Source organism: Cygnus olor, chromosome 2, assembly GCF_009769625.2.
Source record: "Cygnus olor isolate bCygOlo1 chromosome 2, bCygOlo1.pri.v2, whole genome shotgun sequence".
In the NCBI taxonomy this organism is placed as follows: Eukaryota; Metazoa; Chordata; class Aves; order Anseriformes; family Anatidae; genus Cygnus; species Cygnus olor.
Genome location: NC_049170.1, coordinates 124,728,582 through 124,754,634, shown reverse-complemented (window position 1 = coordinate 124,754,634; position 26,053 = coordinate 124,728,582). Strand labels below are relative to the sequence as shown.

At 37.3% G+C, this 26,053-nt stretch overlaps 1 protein-coding gene across 2 annotated transcripts in view; it reads left to right on the top strand.

Moving 5' to 3' along the window:
• The window catches only part of ARFGEF1 (ADP ribosylation factor guanine nucleotide exchange factor 1), a 93,334-nt gene that overhangs the window by 59,927 nt on the left and 7,354 nt on the right, over nt 1–26,053 (top strand). For both annotated transcript variants that reach the window (XM_040545821.1, XM_040545822.1), the window contains exons 16-32: nt 866–1,071; nt 1,171–1,255; nt 1,996–2,167; nt 3,332–3,483; nt 6,302–6,430; nt 9,390–9,548; nt 10,745–10,895; nt 14,151–14,241; nt 15,399–15,439; nt 15,536–15,705; nt 16,320–16,471; nt 16,637–16,809; nt 17,805–17,965; nt 18,628–18,758; nt 20,178–20,307; nt 21,272–21,407; nt 21,495–21,633. In XM_040545821.1, coding sequence (XP_040401755.1) covers nt 866–1,071; nt 1,171–1,255; nt 1,996–2,167; nt 3,332–3,483; nt 6,302–6,430; nt 9,390–9,548; nt 10,745–10,895; nt 14,151–14,241; nt 15,399–15,439; nt 15,536–15,705; nt 16,320–16,471; nt 16,637–16,809; nt 17,805–17,965; nt 18,628–18,758; nt 20,178–20,307; nt 21,272–21,407; nt 21,495–21,633 — 2,378 coding nt within the window. The remainder of the gene's footprint in view (nt 1–865; nt 1,072–1,170; nt 1,256–1,995; nt 2,168–3,331; nt 3,484–6,301; nt 6,431–9,389; nt 9,549–10,744; nt 10,896–14,150; nt 14,242–15,398; nt 15,440–15,535; nt 15,706–16,319; nt 16,472–16,636; nt 16,810–17,804; nt 17,966–18,627; nt 18,759–20,177; nt 20,308–21,271; nt 21,408–21,494; nt 21,634–26,053) is intronic.

Below are 26,053 nucleotides of genomic sequence, written 5' to 3'. Positions count from 1 at the left end.
CAGCTAAAAAGTAATGTGGCACTACAACATGAAAAGCATTTTTGCTGCCTCCCAATGGAATGTTACTTAATCTAGATTCATTCTTTGACATGATCTACAGCTAAAAGCTGTTGCTGGGTTTGGGAGGGTCCTGCAGTGTCTGGCAGAGGAGGGTGGAAATATCTTGCATTGGTATTGTCATGAAAGAGGCAGCTTTCTGGAACAGCCCTGTGCACCATTGTGCTGAGCAGCCGCCTTTTTTTCTTTTTTTTTTTTTTTTCCCCCAGGGAAAGGCTTGCATATGCGCATGCTTGTAGCTGTGGCTGCAGTCACAAATTTCAGTATTAAAATGTAGAATCAGCCATCAAAACAAAATTTTAACCTCAGTTTACATACATAGACACCTTTATCTGAATGCGAGGTATTTTTCACTGTGTTGTGTTGCATTGAGAGTGATCAGTGGGATGTATTTGAGTACCAGCTACATATATTTGGGCATCACCTGCTGGTATTTGAGTTTTGTACTGTAGTTCAGTAGTTTTCATTCCTACAGTAAGTTTCCTAACTACAAAGAGCATTACAGCGGGGAACTGAACACTGACTGTTAATACCAACCATCTTTTGCACATGTGGAATGTATCTAATAGAATAAAATTGTACATAAAATCAGAGGAGAAAAGCAGGCATGTAGAGCATGTAAGAGAGCACTGGAATATATGGACAAAATACTTCGCTTTGGAGAGTAGAGGAGAAGCAGCAGTATGTCTTCATTAACTATGTATGAGCCTCTCTCTTTGTGACACATGGGCAGTATGAGTGTGTTCTTACTCACTTTTCTTTTTCCCAGTGTAAATGTGCTAGTTTGTCTTTTCTATTCTTATTTTAGACTCAGGTTGGGGAGTTCCTGGGAGACAATGATAAATTTAACAAAGAAGTCATGTATGCATATGTAGACCAACACGACTTTTCAGGAAAGGATTTTGTTTCAGCTCTGCGTATGTTTCTAGAGGGATTTCGTCTTCCAGGAGAGGCTCAAAAAATTGATCGCCTAATGGAGAAATTTGCTGCTAGATACTTAGAATGTAACCAAGGGTAAGCCATACGTTATCTTCAGAATTTCAGAAAGCTGAATAATAAGTAAAATTTGTAGTATGTTAAACTTGATGTTATTTTTCTTCTTTCTTGACTCAGGCAAACTCTTTTTGCTAGTGCAGACACTGCATATGTCTTAGCTTACTCAATCATCATGTTGACAACAGATCTTCACAGTCCACAGGTATGTTGCTATAAGAATACTTGTGTACTCTATGGATGTCTGACTTTCAGGCTTTGTGACAGTGTAGTTGTGAAAGCTTGATGTTCGATTTAACACCAGTATGCATGTAAAAAATATGGTAGCTTAAGTTTGTACACCTTTTAAATAACAGTATTCTTTTTCATGGATACTCGGATTAAGTTGTCTTGGTTAGTCCTTGCCATAGGGTATTGATTCCCTACCCTGTGTTGAACACAACACTCAAAGTAGTGTTCTAGCCTACAGTCAAAGGCAGAACTTGTATAATTGCTTACCTATTGATTTTAACACAGATCTGCTCCTAATTTCAGACAGTTTGAAAAAATAATGCAGCCATATTTCAATAAATCTCACGTTTACAGTGCATAATTTTCAAACTTGTAGTAATTAGCCATCGTCATTTATTTAAAAATAAATAAATCTGGAAAAATTAGTGAACACTGAAATTATATTTAAAATAGCCTGGTATGTATGACAAAACAATGTAATTTTTTTTGGTAACATATGGCTAATAAATCTGCAGATCCTACTTGAATGTTTGTGAGTGTCCATGGCTGATTTTGTAGATCTGTCAGTGTAGTCTTGCATAAAAATTTCTTTTGAGAGTCAGCAGGTTCATCCTTCATGGTAACTACTCATCTGTTTGGCTGCTTTGTAGGCAGCATTTTAACTGCAATGAACATGCCTCATGTTCATATTAATAGATTCCTTCTGGGTTTCAGGTTAAGAATAAGATGACAAAAGAACAGTATATTAAAATGAACAGAGGTATCAATGACAGTAAGGATCTCCCTGAAGAATATTTGTCCGCTATCTATAATGAAATAGCTGGAAAGAAGATTTCAATGAAAGAAACAAAGGAATTAACAATACCTACAAAATCCAGTAAGCAAAGTAAGTAATTGAAGCTAATGCTGGCACTCCATCTCCTGTTTAAAATGAGAGATGAATGAAACCAGCGTGACTTGCGTAACTCAAAATTAGTCCTAACTTTTAATTCATATCCTTTTTCTTTTAACACAAGTGCATGATGCTACCTTCAAATGTGTGTTAAGTGCAGATGTTTATTTTCGCTTCCCTGTGCTACTGAATTTGCGGTTTTTAGTGCATTGATGATACAAATACGGGTTTAGCTGTTGACCGGCAACATAGAGAAGTGCGTATGAGGACTTCATTAAATAGCAGTATTGTTGGTAGGCATGGTGCAAAACAAACACAGTAGTTGTACCTTCTATTTCTGGAGTAAACATTGTATTTCCCTTCAGATAAGCAGGCTTCTTCAAAAATCTTGTATTGTTTCATTTACAGGGCCCTAATTCACTACACTTTTTAAATTAATTATGTTTTCCTCTCTCAAATACCAGACAAAATTTTTGTGTTTTGCACAATGTGGAGATTCAGATGTTATTCATTCTAGTTATATGGAGACTGTTAAGAGACTTGGCTTTTTCCCAGTGTAGCCAAATTTGTATGCTTTAAGCAAGTCCTAGGTTAGTCTTAATGAACAGGTTGTGTTCAGGAAAGTTGCATCTGGAAAACAGTACCCATGCAATTTTCAATAATCATTCCAGTAGTGTTTTTATTATAATTTTAAAGAAGCTGCTTGTATTCAGCTTCGGTTTCTCTTTGTTGATAAGATGGAGGTTCCATTACTGAAATGAAAAGGTGATAAAGTAGTTCTCTCTAAGGAAAAGTATGTCCACTTACGTTGTTTTCTGTGCTATGAAACTTCGATTCAGTGTGAATTTAGCTTAGTGTGGGTGTGATGTTTATGTTGTTAGTTGAGGTGATAGAGAAGGAATGCTTTTTGTGCAAATCTTTAAGCTTTCATTTAGGATTAAAATTTGGTTACTTTTCATACATCAGCTTGCCTTAAGTTAAATTGTGTCAGTATTCTAAAGGAAATATTTTGGTTTTGTGACAATTTCAGAAGTAAAGACGATTAAAAAAAAAAAGCCATGTTTAAGTATGGCACTTAAATGTTTAAAATTCTATTATTCCTGAAGATGAAGCTGCTAAAGATGCACAAATGTAAAGAGGAAAAAAATGTGTTTACAGGTGTCGCTAGTGAAAAACAGAGAAGATTGCTGTATAATCTGGAAATGGAACAAATGGCTAAGACAGCTAAAGCTCTTATGGAGGCAGTGAGCCATGTCCAGGCACCATTTACCAGTGCAACACACCTGGAGCATGTGAGACCCATGTTTAAGGTGAGCTACGCATTTAGATATTTAACCTAGTTTCTTCTTAATACAAAATGCTGACTGACCGGATTTCTTGAAAATACTACCAAAGGTTTGTATCTGCTGTGTGTTGATTATTTTGTAAGTTATTTAACTTGCAACAGGAAAGGATGGACTTTGAGCCTTCTATTGCAGTTTCACTTACACTGGGATTTAAGAAGTTTCTATGCTGATAGAGGAAACTTTATGGTTTAATAACGGGGGAGTTACGAAGAGTACGGTGGGGGAACAAAAGTGTAAGGAGCGGTTAAGAACTTGAAATAATAGATTTTTTATTTCAGGTATAGAGATGTAGTCAAAACAATCTCAGGCTCATTGTTTGAGTCCCTCCTGCTGCTCCTAGGAGAGATTACTTCGTTGCATTTTGGGGTAGCAGATGTCAGAATAAGCTGCTTCTGGCTGATGTTGTCTGTTCCAAATGAGTATTTCAGGGAGTCTAGGGTTGTCATCTAGTTTAGGGAGAAGTAGCTAGACCTGTATCACACTTGGGTGTTGTTTTTTTTTTTAAATTTGTATAATTCTAAATACCTGTCCTCACCATTGTGTAGGTGCAAGGCTATCTGCAACCCAAATGCCTTTTTCATACCAATGGTTACTATTCATAAAGTGCGTTCGATAGCTTACTGTGTCTGAGAATGCTATTGGGTATGATCTTTGGCATAACTAACTCATTTTGGTAAACAGACACTGGAAGAGATTGTTGTGCTTTCACCGTGTGCTCTCATTCGCTGCCCTTGTGCCAGTAGTGGTGCTCGTATGACACCTTTGTGAACTGCTCCATGGAGTTAAATTCTCAGAAGATCACCATTACAAGAAACACATAGCTCCCTAAAATGGTGTGCTGCGAGGTCAGATTGAGCTCTGGGCCCTGGCTACAGAGGGAATGAGCATGTAGCTGTAAGACCATTGTCTGTGAGGCAAAATTCTAAGTTCTCTATCACCATATTAATAAAAGTAGGTTAGTACTCTGTACAGAATAATGCTGCATGAAGCCCTTGTTTAAGATCTGGTTTCAGAGATCACTTAGCAGAGGTATGCTGTACGTGGTTTCTCTACTGTGTTCGTAAAGGCTGAAATTAAATAACTTGTGTACAGGCTTCTATAATACTCATAGATTTTTTTTCCCCTTAAAATACCAGCCCTGTTACTTTCTGACATTCCTACCCTTTACTATCTGAAAAGTACGTTCCCCAAATCCATATTTATTTTTTCAAAGGAGCTAAATATGAAGCATGTGGGTAAATTAACACCCTGAACATGTTTTGCAAAGGTGATAAGAGAAGTTCTCTTGCTTTAGGATGTTCGTAAACTAACGTACTGATGACAGTGTTATATGTTGAAGTGGGAACTGTCTTCTCAAAAGTGAGAGCTATGGATGTTATGTATATCTAATCCCGCATTGTTTATTTAGACTATTTAATTTAGTTTGCAGCAAACATTTTAAATTTATAGATACTTCCTTCACCCATTGATGCTACAGTAAAACTTACCATTATAAGTTTATTTAGAGATAGATTTGCCGAATGATTAAATCAGAACAAAAATACATAGTTTATGTAACCATCTAAGCACACCCCAGAATTGAATGCATAGTTTAGAAGATCGATTTTCACCTTTAATGACAAAAGTCTGTGATAAATAACAACCTAAATCTAGTTGTACAGCATATCATACAGACCTCTAAATAGCTCTTAACAGAGGAAAGTGTTTCAGTTTGGCAGTATTTCTCATTAGTTTTGTTTTCATTAGGATTGAAAATTAAAAAGGGACAAAAAGAAAAGAAATAAGCACTTCTGGAATGTGCATCAGGAAGTTAAGTCCTGGATCTAGGAGTTTGTCTGAATTCTTTAAGACTTTACTAGGGTTATGTTCTGATGAAGTTTTAAACAGTTTTCTGAGGTAGTGCTGTTGGAATTGCTGGCTTAAACAAAACCAAAGCTCTGTGATACATCATTTTGATTTGAAATAAAGTGTGCAATCTATTGCTACCTGCTCTGGCCATCGATTCTGTATTGCATCCCGGGTGACTTCTGGTAATTACTTCTAAATTCCTTCTTTATACCCTGGGATTTCCTCTGCATAACCACATGTAGTTATGTCAGGATCCTTTGCATCGTCTGCTTGCTTTTTCTGCATGCTTTGACCCCAAGGACAAGAGTGTGAGGACTCTCCTGCAGTAACTTTTAGCTGAGCCTAATACACTCTCAGTCCCGCCTAAAGCAGGAGAAAACAGCAGCAGTGGGCTTAGAGGCAAAAAGAAGGGAGGGCTGAGGACAACAAATATAAGAGTGGTGAGATCAGAGTCATGTCCTGTCTCTTTTTATTTTTCTCTTCCTGTGTTACCAGGACAAATTTGGCTTATTGAAGTACATAGACTTCTTTACAATCAAAAGTATTATACACTGTGGAATTGAACATGTCGGTGCTTGCCATAATTATTGGCTCTATTTCTATTCCTTGCTGTGTGAAGTATTCCTGTAGCACAGATAAAAGTTATCTAGGGCATACCAAAACCGCAACAGACATCTAACGAACATAATTTTGGGGGTTTTGTGGGTTGCTTGGACACAGGGAGAGTGGTTCTTTGGGGATTGTCTATCTGTATTACTTCTGGTCTTTGTCTGATGTCTCTCCTAACTGTTCTCTTTGGCAAAAGGCAACTTCAAGGTTAATTATATGAGTTGAGGTCTAAAGTTAAGTTTCAGCAAGGTGTTGAAACTGTAACGTTTATTCCCTTCAAGTACTTGCAGGTGCTAATGTAACTTTCATTTTGCATGTGTTCCAGTTGGCATGGACACCTTTCCTAGCTGCATTCAGCGTGGGTCTACAAGACTGCGATGATACAGAGGTTGCATCTCTTTGTTTGGAGGGTATACGATGTGCTATCAGGATTGCCTGCATTTTCAACATTCAGGTAAAAAGAAATTTTAAATTGAGACAATACTTCATGTACTAGCATAGTGTTAATGTGGTTCGAAGAGCCCTTGTTGCTGAAGCTTTGCATGTCAGTACCTAGAGTCTGTTCACTTCTGTGCATTCTTGCACTAGTTGATCTTTAAAGGTTCCTCCCAACTCAAATCATTCTATGATTCTGTGATACTTCAGAAGAATGTTTTAAATAAAGTAACGTTTTCTTCCTGCTTTGTTGTAAATGCTGTCATGCCCATATACTGATTTTTTTGTTTCCCTACCAGTGGCTGCTGTTCTGTCAGAGTACTTTCTTTTTAGCTTTTTTACTAAGTGATGTTATGTAAAAGAAGTCCTTCTAGGCAGTTTCGTAAGTAAAATAGCATCTCTGTGAACTGTTTGAAATACTGTTCTCAAATACAGAAAGATGTGCTAGTTTGCCATGCTTTGTAGGGATAACTGAAGACAGGAGTAACCAGAATTCATGTTTGACATTGTATTATTTCTTGTCTACATTGAAAACATTTAAAAACAAACAAAAAAACAACATGTAAGACTAACTTAAAGTAAAAACTGTTGAACTATGATAGCAAATGCTTCTCTTACCTCTCTTCATGCACTCTAATTCAACAAATTAGGTAATTTTTTATAACTGATGTGGTAAGGCGCATTGGGAGTTCTGATACAGCTGCTTAAAAAATCCATTTTGAGATCATGTAAAGTTTCCTTCACTTCATTTTTTCTTCATTATTTTCCTGAACTGAACGGACTTAAAAATTTGATTAACAGAGCCTTCCCTGGAGCTTACAGCTGTTCAATGAAATCCACATTCCTCTTTTTTTTTTTCTTTTCTAAATTGCAAACATGGATCTGGTGCAAATATCATTTTAAGCAGCTGCAAAGATTATCTCCCAGTCCTGCGGGGGTCTGCCCAGGCTGGGGAGGGCAAGGACACATTTGCTGTAAGATTCCCGTGCTCCAAGAATGTACCAGGAGCAGTTGCACCTTTCCATTGGTTTGGCACAAACTTCATTGAACTACAGGTGTTCCAAAAGCAACACTTCTCATTTGCTGAAACAGTATTTATTTATTTATGTATGTATTTATTTATTTATTTATTTTTGAATTTCAATTCAGAACTGATATTTCTTCCTGGTTTCCTATGGGAATTCTGTTTTGTTGATGCCATTTTAACAGTACTGGTTTGCTGATGATTGCAGTGCAGTACAGGACTTGGTTCCATTGCACAGGGTCCTGATGAGATGAAAGTATTTTCTGACTTCAGGTGCCAGATAACTGTGGTGGTTTGAAGGAGTCTGGCAAATTTGTACTTCTACTAACTTAAAGATTGTTACTGTTGGAAGTAGATTTTTCTCTTGTGATTGATTGGTGCTGGAAACTTCTCTGTTTCATTGAATAAACACACAGAAGTTAAGATCAGTGTCTCAGAACATTTACCATTACTTTACGTGCCTTGAGAGACGATGGAGGGAGATGGACGCTTTTAGTGTTACAAAAATTCCATAAGCACACAGTATAGTTGAAGCTATGCATGCTCACCTCTGACTACAATAAAATCTCAATTAAAAATTCTGTTTTCATTATTTATGCTTTCAATCTTAGACTGTCACGCAGTTTGGGTTTTGTCTTTAAGACATCTTGTCTGGGACAAGATGTGCATCAAAATTACGTACTTAGTTTGCTTACCTTATCTGTTTTAATTTCGGTTTGATGGATGCATTGCTTAGTTTTTCTATCTTATGATGGCTTAGAAAAGGGTTCAGAGGAGAAATATATGTATGGAACAGAGCAGTAAGGTAGGACTGAAAACATTTCCCATTTTCAGAAGATACACGCTTTGTAGACTCCAAATCTTATCTGCTTGCTGGTACTCTTACCATGAAACTTCCGTTTTTGTGCTTGTACTTCTTGTGCTGTGCCTTTACCAGCATGTCCTGTGATAGTAGTTGGGGTTGAGCATGGCAGCTACGCTATGTGGCTCTGTGGGAATCCATCTCTTGTACTGTTGCCCATTGTCATGATATTAGTGTTTTCCCTATGAAACAGATGTTCTAGTTGTTTTTTTTTTCTTTTAAAATATTTTATATTTGGTATTATTATGTGCTGAATGGTCTTTGATTTCAAAACAGTCTCAAATATCCAAACAGTTGAAATATATTTATAGTTGTCATTTGTTTCTCTGATTTACAACTGTTTACAACAAGAGAATGAATTTAGCTTTTGAGCTCAACTGTAGTCCCCTTTCTACATTTGTAATAGGTTCACATGAGACCAGAGAACTTTCCTTTGGTGTTTATATATATCCTATTCATAAAAATCAGGTGCCTGTGTGTGATACGCTCACTTTTGTACCCTATTGATCGATTTCATCTGCTTAGATTATAGGTCAGTTGCTGTTCACACACCTATGAGTCATCTCATAAGCTTCTGAGGTGCTCCAAAGTGTGTAGATTAAATCAAATACATTTTCAGTAGTTTTGTTGGATTGGAAAAACGTGCTTTTTAGATATATTATTTGGATTCTGTTGCCAAAAATCGTGAAACTTGGGAGAATCTGCTAAGGCAGCATTATGAGAGCAGATTCTGATGCAGTATAAGAATTGTAAAAGCTTAGCTAAGAAGCTATGCTTCTTCTGAAACAGCATCCTCTTGCCAAAAAAAGACCCTGAAAAATAAACCCAGAAAGTTGAGAACCTATGTGTTCTGTGCTGACACACGTTACGCTTGGTGTTCCTGAGTAGAGAGAGCCTGATTTTATCGTGCAGCTTACTACAGAAAGCAGGAGGGATTTCTGTTATGTAAAAGCATTAGAAATTAAGTTTTAAGAAGAGAAAGGTAGATGATAATAGTTGCCAAAATTACACATTCTACTAAAAACAAGAGCTAAGAAAATACAAGGTAAATCTTCTCTCTTTTTTTTTTCCTTTGTCCTCTCTCTTTTGTAGCTTGAAAGAGATGCGTACGTCCAAGCATTAGCAAGATTTACGTTACTTACAGTGAGTTCTGGTATTACTGAAATGAAGCAGAAGAATATTGACACAATTAAAACTCTCATCACAGTGGCTCATACGGATGGAAACTATTTAGGAAATTCCTGGCATGAGGTACAAAAGTCACTTGTTCTTAAACTGTAAGAAAATGGGTACTGATTTTGAATGCACTTGTGTACTTGTGTAAAAATATAGTTTTGTAGAAAACTGTCAAGTGTAAACTTTTGTACTTAGATTATATAGAATAATGAACTCATTATGCAGCTGATTAAAGTAGAAAAATGTGTCCAGTTTAGAAATAAAATTATGAGAGACTAGTGCTGTAATATTCAAATTACTTTCCATTTTAGATGGAAGAACAGGAATATTTGTCTAACCTTGAGTACTTAGAATATATATATTTTGGCAGAGGTCAACTGTATGAAGTTCAACAAGGCCAAGTGCCGGGTCCTGCATCTGGGGCGCAACGACCCCAAGCAGCGCTACAGGCTGGGAGATGAGTGGTTGGAAAGCTGCCTGGCCGAGAAGGACCTGGGAGTACTGGTTGATAGTCAGCTGAATATGAGCCAGCAGTGTGCTCAGGTGGCCAAGAAGGCCAACAGCATCCTGGCTGGTATAAGAAGCAGCGTGGCCAGCAGGTCTAGGGAGGTGATTGTCCCCCTGTACTCGGCTCTGGTGAGGCCGCACCTCGAGTACTGTGTTCAGATTTGGGCCCCTCGCTACAAGAAGGACATGGAGGTGCTCGAGAGAGTCCAGAGAAGGGCGACAAGGCTGGTGTGGGGTCTGGAGAACAAGTCTTACGAGGAGCGGCTGAGGGAGCTGGGGTTGTTTAGCCTGGAGAAGAGGAGGCTCAGGGGAGACCTCATCGCTCTCTATAGGTACCTTAAAGGAGGCTGTAGAGAGGTGGGGGTTGGTCTATTCTCCCACGTGCCTGGTGACAGGACGAGGGGGAATGGGCTCAAGTTGCGCCAGGGGAGGTTTAGGTTGGATATTAGGAAGAACTTCTTTACTGAAAGGGTTGTTAGGCATTGGAATGGGCTGCCCAGGGAAGTGGTTGAGTCACCATCCCTGGAGGTCTTTAAAAGACGTTTAGATGTAGCACTTAGTGATATGGTTTAGTGGAGGTCTTGTTAGTGTTAGGACAGAGGTTGGACTAGATGATCTTGGAGGTCTCTTCCAACCTAGACGATTCTGTGATTCTGTGATTCTGTGATTTTTATATATAAATAAAGATCTGCCTTCAGGTTTTTGTTTTTTACTGTTTCAAAATACTTTTTATTGCTAAACAACTTATTTACTCTCTGGACTAGATTCTGAAGTGCATCAGTCAACTTGAGCTGGCACAGTTAATAGGAACTGGAGTAAAACCTCGTTACATCTCAGGGACAGTGCGTGGCAGGGAAGGTTCTTTTACTGGAACAAAAGATCAGGCACCCGATGAATTTGTGGGGCTGGGACTGGGTAAGTAATGCAGATACTAAGTATTTCATTTAAATGTCTTTGTGCAAGAACATACTGGCTTGTGCTTTGCTTTCATTACTGGTGACTATGAGGTTCAGAGATGTAACTGTGAAGTAGTCTAAAATTGTCTACATTTGTACACTTTTACACTTTGAATAGTCACATTTGAAATATTTGTTTAGCTCTGTTAGGTATTATTGCTAAGATGGGAGAGTGTGAAATGTAAGAAAATGATGTGTTATTTATTTCTGTTAAAATATAGCTGACCAAGTAAGAATGTATTCCTGATAGTATGACCAGATTTAATAATACTACAAAGTCAGTGCACCGAATATTTTACCAAACAGGCAAGTTAATATGTCTAGATAAAACATCCCATTATGTGAACTTCTATGAGAAATATGCAGCATTCAAACCAGAGGGGAAATCAATTTAGTTTAAATTCTGTTTCTTCTTCTTCTGATTGTTTTGGTAGTGAGCAGGTGCCTTTTATAGGCTGGCCTGAGAGCCAAAATTTAGTCCATTAGTAAGAGTAGTAATGATCATTTTACTAGTTTCCCTGACCTTACCCCTCAACTCGTCCTCATTGTCAGGCTTTGTGTCCTCCTAATTCGGTTGTTCCTATTCTGCAGTCGGTCTTATTCTTTCCATTGTGCCCTGCCTTGGCCTGTCTTTATGCGCTCGCCTCACATTGCCAAGATTTGCTGAAGGGAAACCTTATCCCTGGAAATTATTGCATCTGCCAACTTCTCATATACTGGGCTTCTCCCTGCCCTTTTAACATGCATCCACCTGTTTAGTGCTCCCCGATGACCCATCCAGCTTTGCTATTTCGAAGTATCGGCAGTTTCTCTGTGCTGAAGTGACTGGCCTTTAAAAATTTTAAGTCCTAATAGCTCAGGAATGTAAACTGTAGTCAGGTGTCTCTAAATCATACTTGCTAGTCGTTGGTGTAGATCCAGCTCTTAAAGACCTCTTTTTTTTTTTTTTCTTCTGTCAACTTCATTTCTAAGGAGAATAGTCTGTGCCCAAATGCATAAAAATGTTTCTGCCTGAATTGAATTTCTGGAATGCTTGTTACAGTGCACATATGGAAATTTAACCATTTTCTCTTCTTTTAATAATATCATTTTAATCTTATAGGGAAATGCCTAACTCACTGGAATTTACTATATGCTAAATGAGTATGCTTTAACAGAGCCCCTTTCTCAATTGTTTCTAGTTTTTTCCGCTCTTCTCCACAAATCCTGCGTTGCAGATATTTGAATTTTCTTTCTGTGATGACTCTGAACTATCTGCTAGAACTACAGCTTTCTAGCAATCTTCCTGTAAAGCTGTATTCGTAGGAAGAACCTGTATATGCCCGTAGATCAGACATACATTTTACTGGAAAATAATTGTTTAATTAGAGTAAGTGAAGCTGCAGTCTGACACAGAAGCCTTGTCTTTGAAATGTGCTTACAAAATCATGCTCACGTAAGCAGCAGCATTCACTCTTCCTGCTGAACTAGAGATGTGTGTTTAAAAACAAAACAAAAAGGCTAATTTACTGCATTACTGATTCAGTCATCGCACTTGCATTATCTTTCTGCTGTAGACCTTTTCTGCTTTACTTGAGAATTCAAGGCATCACATGCATTTGTGTTGTAAAATTAAAGGAAGGAGCATCTATTCCCTTTCTTCTTTAGTAGGAAGGTCATTTTACTTGGAGTTGTAACTGGGAAATTCAGCTCTTTTTCTACTTTAATTCCTATTTGCAAAGTTGTAAGATAAAAGCTGCTGCTGTGAACAAGTTGTAGTCAAACTGTAGTTTTTAGGTAACTGGAAGTCCTCCTTGGACAATGAGAATCTGAGGAATCAGTTTTTATCGAAGCAGAATTATATGTCTGACTCTGTTTCCTTGTAAAAGATCTCAGAAATGTTGGAATAGAAATATATATAAAAAGGAATCTGCTGTCTGTGGCACCTTTACAGCATTGATCATAAATCCTACAGTAAGAATGAATTTTCATGTAAACTGGCAGTACTGGTTCGGATTATCCGACTGCTTGGAAATACCCCTTCCAACCTCACACAGAGGAATGTGTTTCTTAGCTGACACATTACTGATATTCAAACTAATTGATCCTGGCAGCCTGTGTGCTTAAAAGAAACGTTTTGATCAAATCCAACAGTATTACAAGTTGCTGAAAGACTAGCGTAAGGTTATATATATATATGTACAGAATATATATATATATATATATGTACAGAAAAGGCTAGTTCATAAAGCCCTGGAAAAATTCTTCAGATGGGCCAATTTATCTAGATTTGACAGCCAGTCATTTCAAGCCTCCTCCAGCTGCGGAGCACAGCAAGACTAAATGGCAGACTTTTGGGAGGCAGTCTGAAACAGAAGAACTTTCCTGTCCCTGCAAAGCTGAGAATAGAATTGCTGGCCTCCTTTGAGCCTTCTGTTCTCCCCTATCTTTCTGATAGGCTGCTTAAGAGAAAAAACTTGTGTGCGGCATAGGTAGAATTACCCAGAATGATTGCAAGATTACTCTCTTTTGGGGGGAGATGCAAGCTTAGATGTTACCAGAAATTTCAGAAACTTGCTCATTGTGAAGTTAGCATTTTAACATGAGGTTTTCCAGGTGTGGTTTACAGTTTCTAGCTTCCAAAACAGATATTTCTGTTTTTATTTGCAGTTTTTTTCCTCGCTGTTGTTAGGTGATAATGCTGCTGTACTTGAGACATACCTTTAAGATGAGTTTTGGTGGGAGCTGCACTCTCCCTCTCCTTCATTCATAATGAATGATTAAAAAGAGAACCTATCAGGATGGATTTACTCACTTGCTGCTGATTAAGTGTGAAAAGTTCACTTTTGTGCAGTGTTCCCTATCATATGATGTGTTTTTTTTTTTTCCAGTAGCAAAATTACCAAAGATCCATTTAAAGATGGAGAGAAAAAGGTGGTCCCTGTGCTTTTGAATTTTTTCCTCTTGTATCTATTCATATAATAGTTCCAAATGTGGACAATTTTGTGGGACTAACAAACTTTTACATGGATAGAGAATCTAGAGAATTAGAACTTAAAAGTATGCAGCAGTTCACCGAGATGCCCATCCATGCATGGGAAATTAATAGTCTACTTTCCTTACTCTTAATTTAACATATATTTAAAGACACTGCAGTGACATGACTTCTCTTCCTCTTTCTTCTCTGCCCTTTCTGCGTTATGTCTCATCCATTTTCAAATTTTGTTTGCTGTAGTTGGTGGAAACGTGGATTGGAAGCAAATAGCAAGTATTCAGGAATCCATTGGTGAAACTAGCTCCCAGAGTGTTGTTGTTGCTGTAGACAGGTACTGTGTTGAATTTGCTTTTTCCATCTTTTTTTTTTAACAGTATTGGAATACCATGCAATAATAATAGGAAATTATTAGTTTACCATTATTTGCAAAACACTACACAAATATAACCATATAAAAGTGCTTTGAGGTTTTGTCCGTTTTTTTTTTTTTTTATGGTGCAGAAGTTTTTTGCAAGAAGGAGCAGAAAGATGAGGCAAGAAGCATTTTACTGTTATAAAATTATTACAGGAAAGCTGCAGAATGAAGACTGCTGTACCGTCTGGTGAATCTCGATTTGTTATATATAGTAACATAGAGCAAATCTCATTTTACCTTTGTATAGGGAGCATCATTGACAGACCGCTTTTCTCCTAAATGTAGTTACTGACTTCTTGCTTTCCTCCAGGATATGTAGATGATGTCTGAAATTACCATATTATTATTCTAGTCTTCCTTTCTATGAATCATATTTATGCTAACTGAATTTGATAAGGCATAATACATATCATAAAAATTCCCTGTTTATAGCTGACGGAACTGATCTGACTGGGGTGTTAATGGATCTTGCTATCTCAACATATAAGAAATCAGAAAGTATCATTTTCTAAATGGGTGTCAAAATTGACAATCACAGTACAAAGTGGTACGTTCTGAAGGTTTACAAGCTTTCTGTGTTTGAGTATAGGCAGCAAGATCAATGTCAGTTTAATGAAAGTTGCCTTGTGAAATCGTATCAAGCTACTTGGAGGCGTAATGTCAAACACATAATAGCTCTTTAGGGTTGCAGTGTTTCTCAGCACTTCATGATGGGACGTATTTCAAGTATCTATTTGTCATGGCAAGTAGGAATTGTGTACTCCGGAAAAGTTTGACTTCTCTGGAGCAGGGCTGCATAGTTTATATTGCTGCTGATGTTAGTCATCTGTCACTGTCAGTGGGCAGATAGTATTAGAAATAATGCTAACGCCCCCAGTCTCAGTGCATGCATGGAGTTATTTTTAAATATTGGAAGTAACTGAAATATTTCTACTTTTATTTTCACAGTTCAGTCTCTTTCCACAGTTACTATTTTTGAATAAATAAAATTAGTTGGGATATAAAGTCTTGCATACATGTTTAATAGATGTTTTTAAAGACATTGTAATAATGTCTTAAACTTTACTTTACAGAATATTTACAGGATCTACAAGGTTGGATGGAAATGCTATTGGTAGGTTTTATCTTTTTTTTTCCCCTGTAAACTACAAAATAGCTTTGTGATAAATCTTGGAAAAATATTATATTAATATCTGTGGTCATTTAACAGTGGATTTCGTTCGCTGGCTTTGTGCCGTGTCTATGGATGAACTGCTGTCTGCTACTCACCCTCGAATGTTTAGCCTGCAAAAGATAGTAGAGATTTCTTACTACAACATGGGTCGGATAAGGCTACAATGGTCTAGAATTTGGGAAGTTATTGGAGATCATTTTAATAAGGTATCTCTGTTAATTATACTACTTGAAGTATTGAAAAAAATAAATTCTATTTAAAGATTTGATGGAAAAGCATGTTCGTATCTGAATTATACCGATTTTTCTGTCCTTCTCTATAAGTAGTTTAAAAAAATAAATTGTAAAGCTGGAAAGACCTGTGAGAAGGCAGAGGTGCACAGTATAATAAATGCAAAAGCAGGAGTATGCATTAAAGTTATTTATCATGATCTGAGTCTAGAACTGGTTTCCTTTAATTCTTTGTTCTATATGTTTGGGTGTTTTATGTAGCTTGGGATAAGGGGCTGTTTTCTGTTCAAGTCTAAATTGACTCCTTACAAGGTGAATGCTTGATAGGCATTTTTAATCAGCATGTTGAAGTCTTCCTAGACAGCTTGTTTATTTTGAGAAAGTTGTAATGCTAGTATACAAAATGTAGAAAATGGTTGGAATTGATATGGGATTACTGAATTGCATTAATAGCATGGTTTATGGAATTGGCTACTGTTTAATTTTCCAGTACTGCTCAGTTTTCTATTACCAAATGTAAAGACAGCTTGGGCTGAATCCATAAGAATTCTGATGCAAACTTACTGTGCATTTCTACCCGGTGTTGTCAGGTTGGCTGCAATCCCAATGAAGATGTAGCTATTTTTGCAGTAGACTCATTAAGGCAGTTATCAATGAAGTTCTTAGAAAAAGGAGAACTTGCTAATTTCCGATTCCAGAAGGACTTCTTAAGACCATTTGAACATATAATGAAGAGAAACAGGTAATAACATTCAATTAACTCAATCACTTGGGATCATAAGCACCAACTTTTGCAATTAATATCTTAAATTGCTTTTGTAAAATCAGTTGCTGGAGAATTATGCTATTTCTAATTGATTAGGTAATTTAGTTTAAACGATTACTATTTATTATCATCTTAATTCAGGTCTCCTACTATTCGAGACATGGTTGTACGGTGTATTGCACAGATGGTAAATTCCCAAGCTGCTAACATTCGTTCTGGCTGGAAGAACATTTTTTCAGTATTTCATTTGGCTGCCTCAGATCAGGATGAAAGTATAGTGGAGCTTGCATTCCAGACTACAGGACACATTGTCAGTAAGTACTGATGATGTTCAAGCATCATGAAAGCGTTTGTGACTCTGGAGGCTGAGAAGCTTTGTTTTTCTGTTGGCTCTACAGCCTGCATAGTAAAGCTCACTTCATACTTTAAAAGCAATATTTTATACTTGCCAAATGATCATCTGGGAAACTACTTCTGGAAATAATTCTGTAATAATAATTCTCTGTAATAGTTGTCTGTAATAATTCACTAATTCATCTGTCTTCCCTTACCCCTTAAAAAAAAAAATTGACTGTTTATAGTCTTCTATAGTAAAATCAGTCAAGCCTTAGATTATTTTCTTGTGTACATTTTCATTTTAGTGAAGCAATTCTTTTTTTTTCTCCAGGAAAAAAAAACAGTCATTTTACTATTATGTTCTTTGCTTATCTTTTTCCTTGTTTCTGAATTGTGCTCGTTTATGGTCCTATTTAGCTGAGATGGGTGGAACTATGATTTTTTTTCCATTCTGATCTAGATCCCCTCAGGCTTTAAGTGCCATAAGGGATCTCTTACTCTGTCTCAATTTCTGCAGCTTCCTAAAACTTTTTCAGCATTGATTAAGAATGTGCCTTCAAACATGACTATTTAAAAATGAAGGCAAGAGGACCATATTGCTAAGGGATGACCTTTTGTTGATGAAACTCAGTATTTTAGGTAGCCCTCTTAAGCTCTAATCACAGATCTAGTGTTAAGCAGTAAACCTATTGCTCTCTTCTTGTTTAACTGTAAAATTACCCTCCTTTAGATCAGGTGCTACCTTGATTTATTTTAGACACTTACTTGCTATTAAAATAGAATGAATGCCTTCTAGCTGTCTTTTTTGTTGTTGTTGAGCATTCATTTTTTAGTTTTTATTAATGCTCAAGCATTTGACAGCACCAATCAATGAACCAGCCTCTCGTGACTTCTGTTACAGTCAGTTCATATTAGAATTAATATTTTTTTTTTAAAGTATGACATTTTTTTCTGTTCACACTTTTTCTCCCAGCAATTGTATTTGAAAAACACTTCCCAGCAACCATAGATTCTTTCCAGGATGCAGTAAAGTGCTTGTCTGAATTTGCCTGCAATGCAGCATTTCCAGATACCAGTATGGAAGCGATCCGCCTCATTCGCCACTGTGCAAAATACGTATCTGATAGACCTCAGGTATAGTCTGTATTAACTAAATTATGAGTGCTTTAACGAACAATGCATTTATAAAGAAAAAATCACTTGTGCTAACATTATTGCCTTCACCTTTTCAGAGATAAATGAGAAATGTACTTTATTCAATAGAAATAGGAATATAAAATGCCACTGGTTTTAAAATTATCAACAAATTTCTTTTATCTCCATCCTGCCTGCCATCTTCCCCAGTTCATCTGTTGACTAACTTTGCTGAGAACTGCCAGAGATCAACATATCTCAGGATTTGCTTTCTACTAAGAAATGTTGTTAGAATGAATAATGGCATAATCAAAAACCATTTGATCTCCTTAAAAAAAAATATGGTAGATCCTTACTTTCAGTGCTGTCTCTACAGAGCAGAGTAAGAGTGTTAGACTGAACAGTCTCGAATGTATCAGCCATTTTATAGTTTGACTTTATTTTTCATTGTGTACTAAACATTGCTTCAAATACACAATTCACCTTTTCAGTATTACTATTGGGATCGCCAGCTCACCTGAGGTATCAGGCTGTACTGCTAGTACAGTAGTATTAGTACAGTACTAGTACAGTAGAGGTTGTTATTTCTAGTCCAGCTTGTGTTTTATTTTTGAAGAATCTCTCTCATACGGCTCTGTATAACCCTGTATTTGCTTCTAAAGGCATTCAAGGAATACACAAGTGATGATATGAACGTAGCTCCTGAAGACAGAGTGTGGGTGAGAGGATGGTTCCCAATTCTGTTTGAGTTATCCTGTATCATCAATAGATGCAAATTAGATGTAAGAACCAGGTAACAATCAGTATTTGTAATTCAAATTTTAGAAGGCTTACTTTACACTTATAAAACAGAAACAGCTCTCTTTGTAAATGTAACCAGCTTAAAATGACTTACGTATTTAAGTGGGAAGACCAGACTTGTTAAAAACACCTTTTAAATAGATTCTGGAATGTAGAAATTAAATCATAAGACATTTTTATCCTCTGTTGTAGCAAACAATAAAGTTACATGGTTGTGATTGCATTATGTTAAACACATTATTAAGATATTTTCTTGAAGTTAAATATTTGAGCATGTTTTCAGTGCTTGTTTAGGATGAGTAACCATAAAATTTCAAAGACAAGAACTGTTTAAATAGTTAAATTAAAAATAAGTTCAAATTTCAACAGGAAGCGGTCGATAACAGTTGACTTCTTATTGACCCTGTAAATTATTTAAAACAGCTCAGCTCAACATTTACCATTAGATGGTATGGAGGCAGTTTAAACATAGAACATAACAAAATGTAGCACGCAACTTTTAACTTTGCTAACATATAAAAACAAACATTATTTTGGTGTGGAAGGTTAACTGTAAATGATCAATGTGCATTAAATCTTTTTTTAAGTAAGATGTTATATTGGATTAACATCCAAGCCTGTATTTTTTCAGTAGCAATACTGATCCTCTCTATTCTTTGCATTAGTAAACATGTGTGATGTTTGATTCCACGATAGGTGTTCCTGTTACACATTTCAGTTTAGTGATTTGTAATAGTTGACCTTGCTAAGCCTCCTGTCACATTTCTGGTTTTGTTTTGTTTAAACAAATATAAAATGTTCCATGCAATGAGTAGATTTGTATTATTGGAACCCTACAGCTAAATTCTGTTGGAATGTTTTTTGTTTTGATAGAACTCGCAATGCCAGTCTTGCCTGCTTACCTGTCTTGTCCTTCATACTTACTTGGAAGATTTAAAAACTTTTTTTATACAGAAATTCATTATTTGGTTGAGGATTGCAGAGACACTTGAAAAAGCAAAGTTGTAGTTTGATTTCACTTAAAACCTGCTTATTTTCCTTGAATATCTTTGTGGGTTTTTTTTGCTTGTAATTTATGTTCTGTCTTAGTTCTCATGCTGAATATGTATTGCTTACCTAGAAATACTTGTTCCTTTGGTTTTGTGGTCCTTTGTAAAGATACTGTATTCCTCTTTGAAATGACCACAGTTCTCAAAAGTATTTTCTTGTTGTTGTCTGTTGAAGTATGTTTTAAACAAACTGATTTTATAGTTTGTGTGCTAGTGTGACTGTAGCACACATTTACCAGATCAGAATGTAACATTTTTCACAATATCTGAGTTTGCTCTTGCTGTTGAGCTTTTGACATATTTGGTCTAGCGCGTGTCTTTTTATAAAACTCTTAATATATGTTGTTCTCTGTTCATTTTAGGGGCTTAACAGTAATGTTTGAGATAATGAAGACATACGGTCATACTTACGAAAAGCACTGGTGGCAAGATTTATTTCGTATTGTCTTTAGGATATTTGACAACATGAAACTGCCAGAACAGCAGACTGAGGTGAGAAAAAAATTGGAGGAGAGAATTTACATGAGATTGCATAGTTATGGTAGAAAACCTGTTGGTTAAATAGCTTATCAACTAATGAAGGGCAGCCCTCAAAGCTTGAATGGTTAACCTGTGATTCTAGTTGCCTTTCATTAGCATTCTGTCAGATGTATTGTCATCTCATTTTTTTAAGCCATGTGTCAAAGGAGTAGTAGTTCACAGTACAAGAAGAATAGCATAAAATGCAACACACCTAGGGTCTGTAAGAAGTGCAACATGTACTTCTGATGTCATGAATCTGATACACACATCAGTTTATGGCAACAAGCTCAATGGATGAGGCTTGTTAATCAGGAGTGAAGTCACAATTAGAAGTGAATTCTGCTAGACCAAAACTTCTTGATGACTAGGAAAAAAAACATCATCGTACTTTCACTGCACCTTTTGACCCTGCAAACAGGTACTGTCCTGACAAGAAAGTGAAACAGAAATAGCAGAACTGTGTGTAAATTATTAGTATTAGAAATTTGATCACAATTGTCAACTGTTTGGAAGACTGTATCTGACTACTTATAGAAGCACAAGTCTCACTTTCTAAATTTTTATTCTCTGAAAAATATATAGAATATACACAAAAAGCTTAGCTTGGTGTTAAACTATTGAGCTAGGGTAGATACTAAATTTGATTTCAGTCTCAGTGTCTTATATGAGGGTAAGTATTTGTCAGTCTTGCAGCCTGGTCTCTAAGAATAGTTGTTTGTCTGTTTCCACATGTTTTTTAAAACCAGCTAGCTAGTTAGCAAAGTTAAATAAGAGAACTCTTAAGTTTTGTGGGGATTGAGATAGAAAGGAATGGCATATCACTATAAAGCAATTAAAATTGTATAAATATGTGTATCTGTATACCTGCAGGGAGGTGTATCCTGAAGGTTGCACCTTAAATGAAGTTACTACTTATTTTTCTCTTCCTTTCTAGAAAGCTGAATGGATGACAACTACTTGCAACCATGCACTTTATGCAATATGTGATGTATTCACGCAGTATTTAGAAGTGCTTAGTGATGTTCTTTTGGATGATATATTCTCACAGCTGTACTGGTGTGTGCAGCAAGGTAGGACTGTACCAAATTATGTTAAACAATGCTGACATTTTATTACGTTGAATGCGAATAAACAATTGAACTATTTTTCTTTTCCAGACAATGAACAACTAGCACGGTCTGGTACAAACTGTTTGGAGAATGTTGTCATCCTAAATGGTGAAAAGTTTACCCTAGAAATCTGGGATAAAACTTGCACTTGCATGCTGGATATTTTCAAAACTACAATCCCTCATGCGTAAGAGGACTGTTAATACTTACACTTTGTAAAATAGTTTAGCTAGATGACTGTTACTGATTTCAAACTGATATCTAATAGGTGAGGTGCACAAAAAGCTGTTATGAATAGAAGCAGTCTTTCTCAGAACATAATCATAAAATATGTGCTAGATACACTGCTAGCTGCTAGATATATTTTTTCCTGTTGTAAATGGTAAACTGTTAAAAACTCAAAATACCTTATGGGACCTGTGGTATCTCTAACTTTATTCAATTTTATAATGGTAGCTGTTTTGAGAAGTACTGCCTGCTTTTTTGGTCATTGTCTTTTTAATAGAAGAATGCCAGTTATAGGCAGAATTTGCGATTTGTAATTACATGTCTAGTTTTTTTTCACAGTCACCACTGAGATGAAACACTACTTATTTTCACATCTGATCGTCTTAATGTTAAACCACTACATTAGTACCTGTGAGCTAGTTCATAGCATTTACTTCCAGGTATCACCTAGTTCAGGCCTGAAGAAACTGGAATCAAAAGGGAATCTTCTCCATGCCAGGCATTCCTTAATTTTGATGTTATGTATCAGATAGCACTGTAAGAGAGTTTCATTCATTTTTAAAACATAATTTAATCCCTGTGTTACCTCACCGCTTTTCTACATGAGTAGATGTGAATTAATTGCATCCAGAAAGTAATACCAAATTGCTAGCTCCCTTATGTTAGAGCTTTTTTTTTTTTGCTTGTGTGTGTGCATTTTGATAACTGCCAAAGGTAAAATTGGAAACCAAATCTCTGGATGTAGAAGTTCGATTAAATTACCCCTAGCTTACTATAACCTGTACTTGAAAAGCAGAATGTTTTCTAGCGGAACACCAGCTTTTTTTTTTCCCCACATAAGATCAAAACTTACACTACTGAGTATTCTTATAGTTGAATACTAGGAACCCTTTTAGAGCAGCATTTGGGATATCTTGATCTTTAGACACATTAAAATGTTCTTGTTCCCTTTAGCTATGTGAAGCGCTTTGGAAAATGTGCATTATTCCCTTTGATATTTATGGCATTTCTGCTTTTCAGGCGAGTTATTTTTCCTAGGAGGATATCTGACTCCTTTGATAGGTTTCTGTTCTTTATTTTCCATATCTTTTTAAATCTTTCTAGGCCTTCTTTAGGAACTTCATTATATTATTTCTCCTTATACTTCTGGGAGATTTAACTTTTGCAGGGTAAAGTAAATCATACTTGGATTTTATCTGCATGGTATTCCCCTGAGCATATGTAATCAGTCTCATTTCCCATGGTGAAGGTATGCTTGCTCTTTTCCAAACACTTGTTGGGTGACGGAAAACTACTCAAAACAATCTCGTGCCTTTACCATGTTTTATTAAAGCTGAAGCTTTCATATGGGCAAGAAAAAATACGATAACAATATGCAGATATTTTATTCATATTCTTAATGGAGACTTTTGTACTATTTTTTTCCTTTTCTTTCCTGAGCCCTAGGAGGATACTTCTTCCTCCCTCTGTACAGCTCCTTCTCTTTTCTCTTTACGGGATTTGGTTCTTTTCCTGTTAATCCTGGTTTGGCTTGCATTTCAAATTTGTATTTCTTAGTCCCTGTATAAGCCATCGTTTTTGCAGTGGAGCTTTTCCTGCCCTCCCTGCCTTAATTTTTCTTTTTAATAACAAAGTTTTAGCACCCAGCTTGTTGCGGAGGTTGTCCCAGTACTTACAGAAAAAGGCAGATACTCCTTTTACCTGTTGTGTCTGGAAGTGACACAATAGTTACGTTGAAATAAAGGCAGAGATAAGTTGCACAGAGGTATATATGACGGCTTTATGAGTGAGTGCTTTATTGATAATAGTCTTGCAATAGTAAGATGCTATGAATCCTTGGAGTACTAAGTATCTTCTGGGACAGGTTTTTATTAATCTCATCAGGTATGATTGCATTTATTCTGCTAGCATTCGTATAAAACATCTTCCACATATTTGTGTAACATACTTCTCTGAGTTAAGAGTTGTTGTATTGGCTGTAGGAGTTCTTAGTTGCAGTACTAGATTCTGCTGGTTTTTGGCAAGTTATGTTTTTGCAAAGAGAAAGATGATACTGTGATAATACTATTTCCTTGTGTGAAAATGTGTTGAAGTATTTACTCAGCTACCACATTCAGCAAGGATTACTTAAGAGAAAAGCTCAGTAGTACTCCTGCCAAGCTTCCACAAAATCACTGAGGTTTTAATAGCTGAAGATACTGTCAGAGAAACACAGAATAGTTGAGGTTGGAAGGGACCTCTGGAGGTCATCTGGTCCAACCCACTGATAAAGGTGGGCCAGCCACTCAGAGCAGGCTGCCCAGGACCATGTCCAGGCAGCTTTGAAGATCTCCAGGGAGGAGACTCCACAAGATCTCTGGGCAACCTGTGCCAGTGTTCAGTAACCCACATAGTAAAGAAGTGCTTCCTGGTGTTCAGAAGGAACCTCCTGTGTTCCTCTTCGTGTCTGTCGCGTCTTGTCCTATCAGGGGCCACCACTGAACAGAGCCTGGCTCCATCCTCATCAGACCCTCCCTCAGGTATATGTATACATTGAGGAGATACCCCCTGAGTCTGCCCTTCTCCAGGCCGAGCAGTCCCAGTGTCAGCCTCTCCTCCCAGGAGAGGTGCCCCAGTCCCTTCATCATCTGTGAGGCCCTTTGCTGGCCTCTCCAGTAGCTCCACATCTCTCCTGTACTGGGGAGCCCAGACCTGGACACAGTACGCCAGGTGTGGCCTCCCCAGTGCTGAGCAGAGGGGAAGAACCACCTCCCCCGACCTGCTGACAGGACTTTGCCTGGCACAGCCCAGGGTACCTGTGTGGCACGGACCCACTGCTGGCTGGTGTTCAGCTTGGTGCCACCAGGACCCCCAGCGCCTTCTCTTTCCAGCTGGGTGGCTGGAGCTGTTTCTCCCCACGTGCAGGACTTTGCACTTCTCCTTGCGTTTCTTCATGAGGCTCTTGTCGGCCCATTTCTCCCGCCTGGTGGGGTTCCTCTGGATGGCAGCACGTCCCCCTGGCATATCCACCGCTCCCCCTGGTTTGTGTCACCTGCAGCCTTGCTGAGGGCACGCTCTGCCCCCTCATTCAGAGCACTAATGAGGGTGTTGAACAGGAGCAGACCTGGTCCATCCCTTTGGGTGCACTGCTGGCTCCTGGCCTGCAAGCAGGCTTTGTGCTGCTGATGGCCACCTGGTGGGCCTTGCTGTTCAGCCAGGTTTCAGTGCGCCTCACTGTCAGCTCATCCAGCCCAAACTTCAACGGCTGATTTTAACAGTTTCTTGTTTTACTTTAGTTCTGTTTATAACTTCTTTTTTTAATGAAATATTTTGAAGCTTCATGAGAGAAAGTCTTAGTTTGCTGGCTCTAAGAAAGCCAGGGTGAATGCCCTCTTGTTCTGGGAAAGTGGTTCCCTGCACAAATTGTGATGATCTGACTCAATATTTCAATACATGCCTTGGGCAGATGGAAGTTTAAATCAAGTGTAATTTATTTGGGGCTATAAAGTCTTAACCTCTCCAGAATAATCTGCAAGTTGTGTCCTGGTAGCTTTCAAGAATCAGTTCAGTTTTTTGCTCTACATTTGCTCTATTTGTGGACTTACTACATGCCTCTAGATTTTTATCTTTTAATTTTCTCACGTTTGTCTTATTTTAGTTCTGTGGAGATCAGTGATGGGTTAAGTTAGGATCCTTTACATAGTGGGAAAGATCTCATGAAATGCAGGCACAAATGTCCATCAAGCGTTGCTTCACACAGATCGAGGCCTTATTTCATAAACGCCTGCTAAATACTGTGAGATCTTAACAATGAAAAATAACTTTACTTTTTAGCAATAAATATATTGTAACAAGCAAGGACGTGACCACGTAGGTTATTTAATCCGATTTTGTTCAGTTCTTGGCAGACACAGACAGCCTCAATAAATCACAATTAATGTAGGAATTTTTAGTGCTTAAGACATTGAGCCTCAAGACAGCAATGAGCTATAGGAAAAGAGCAGGAACTATAAGAAATACTGTCAGTGTACTGGTCCCTTCAAATGAACTTTAAGTGGACATGTTGAATTTTAAATGGAAATGTTTACTTTTAAGTGGAAATAGAAACACAGTGCAGGATTATATCCCAGATAAAGAATGGCAGTATGTCTCCACAACATGCTGATTTTGCCTGGGGTAGGTTTATTCTTTATTCCGGAGTAAGCTTATGGCCGTATGAGAGAACAAGGCATGCTAATGATACTAGAGGTTGATGGTATTCTGCCTAGAGCCAAATCTCTAATATTTTGATGAAAAATTAATCCACCTCCACAAAATTCAGCTGTCTATCAGAGGCAACTGGCAGAAATGTTGACTTCCAAAACCACAATACTTAAATTTTTCAGTACCTGTGAGAGAAT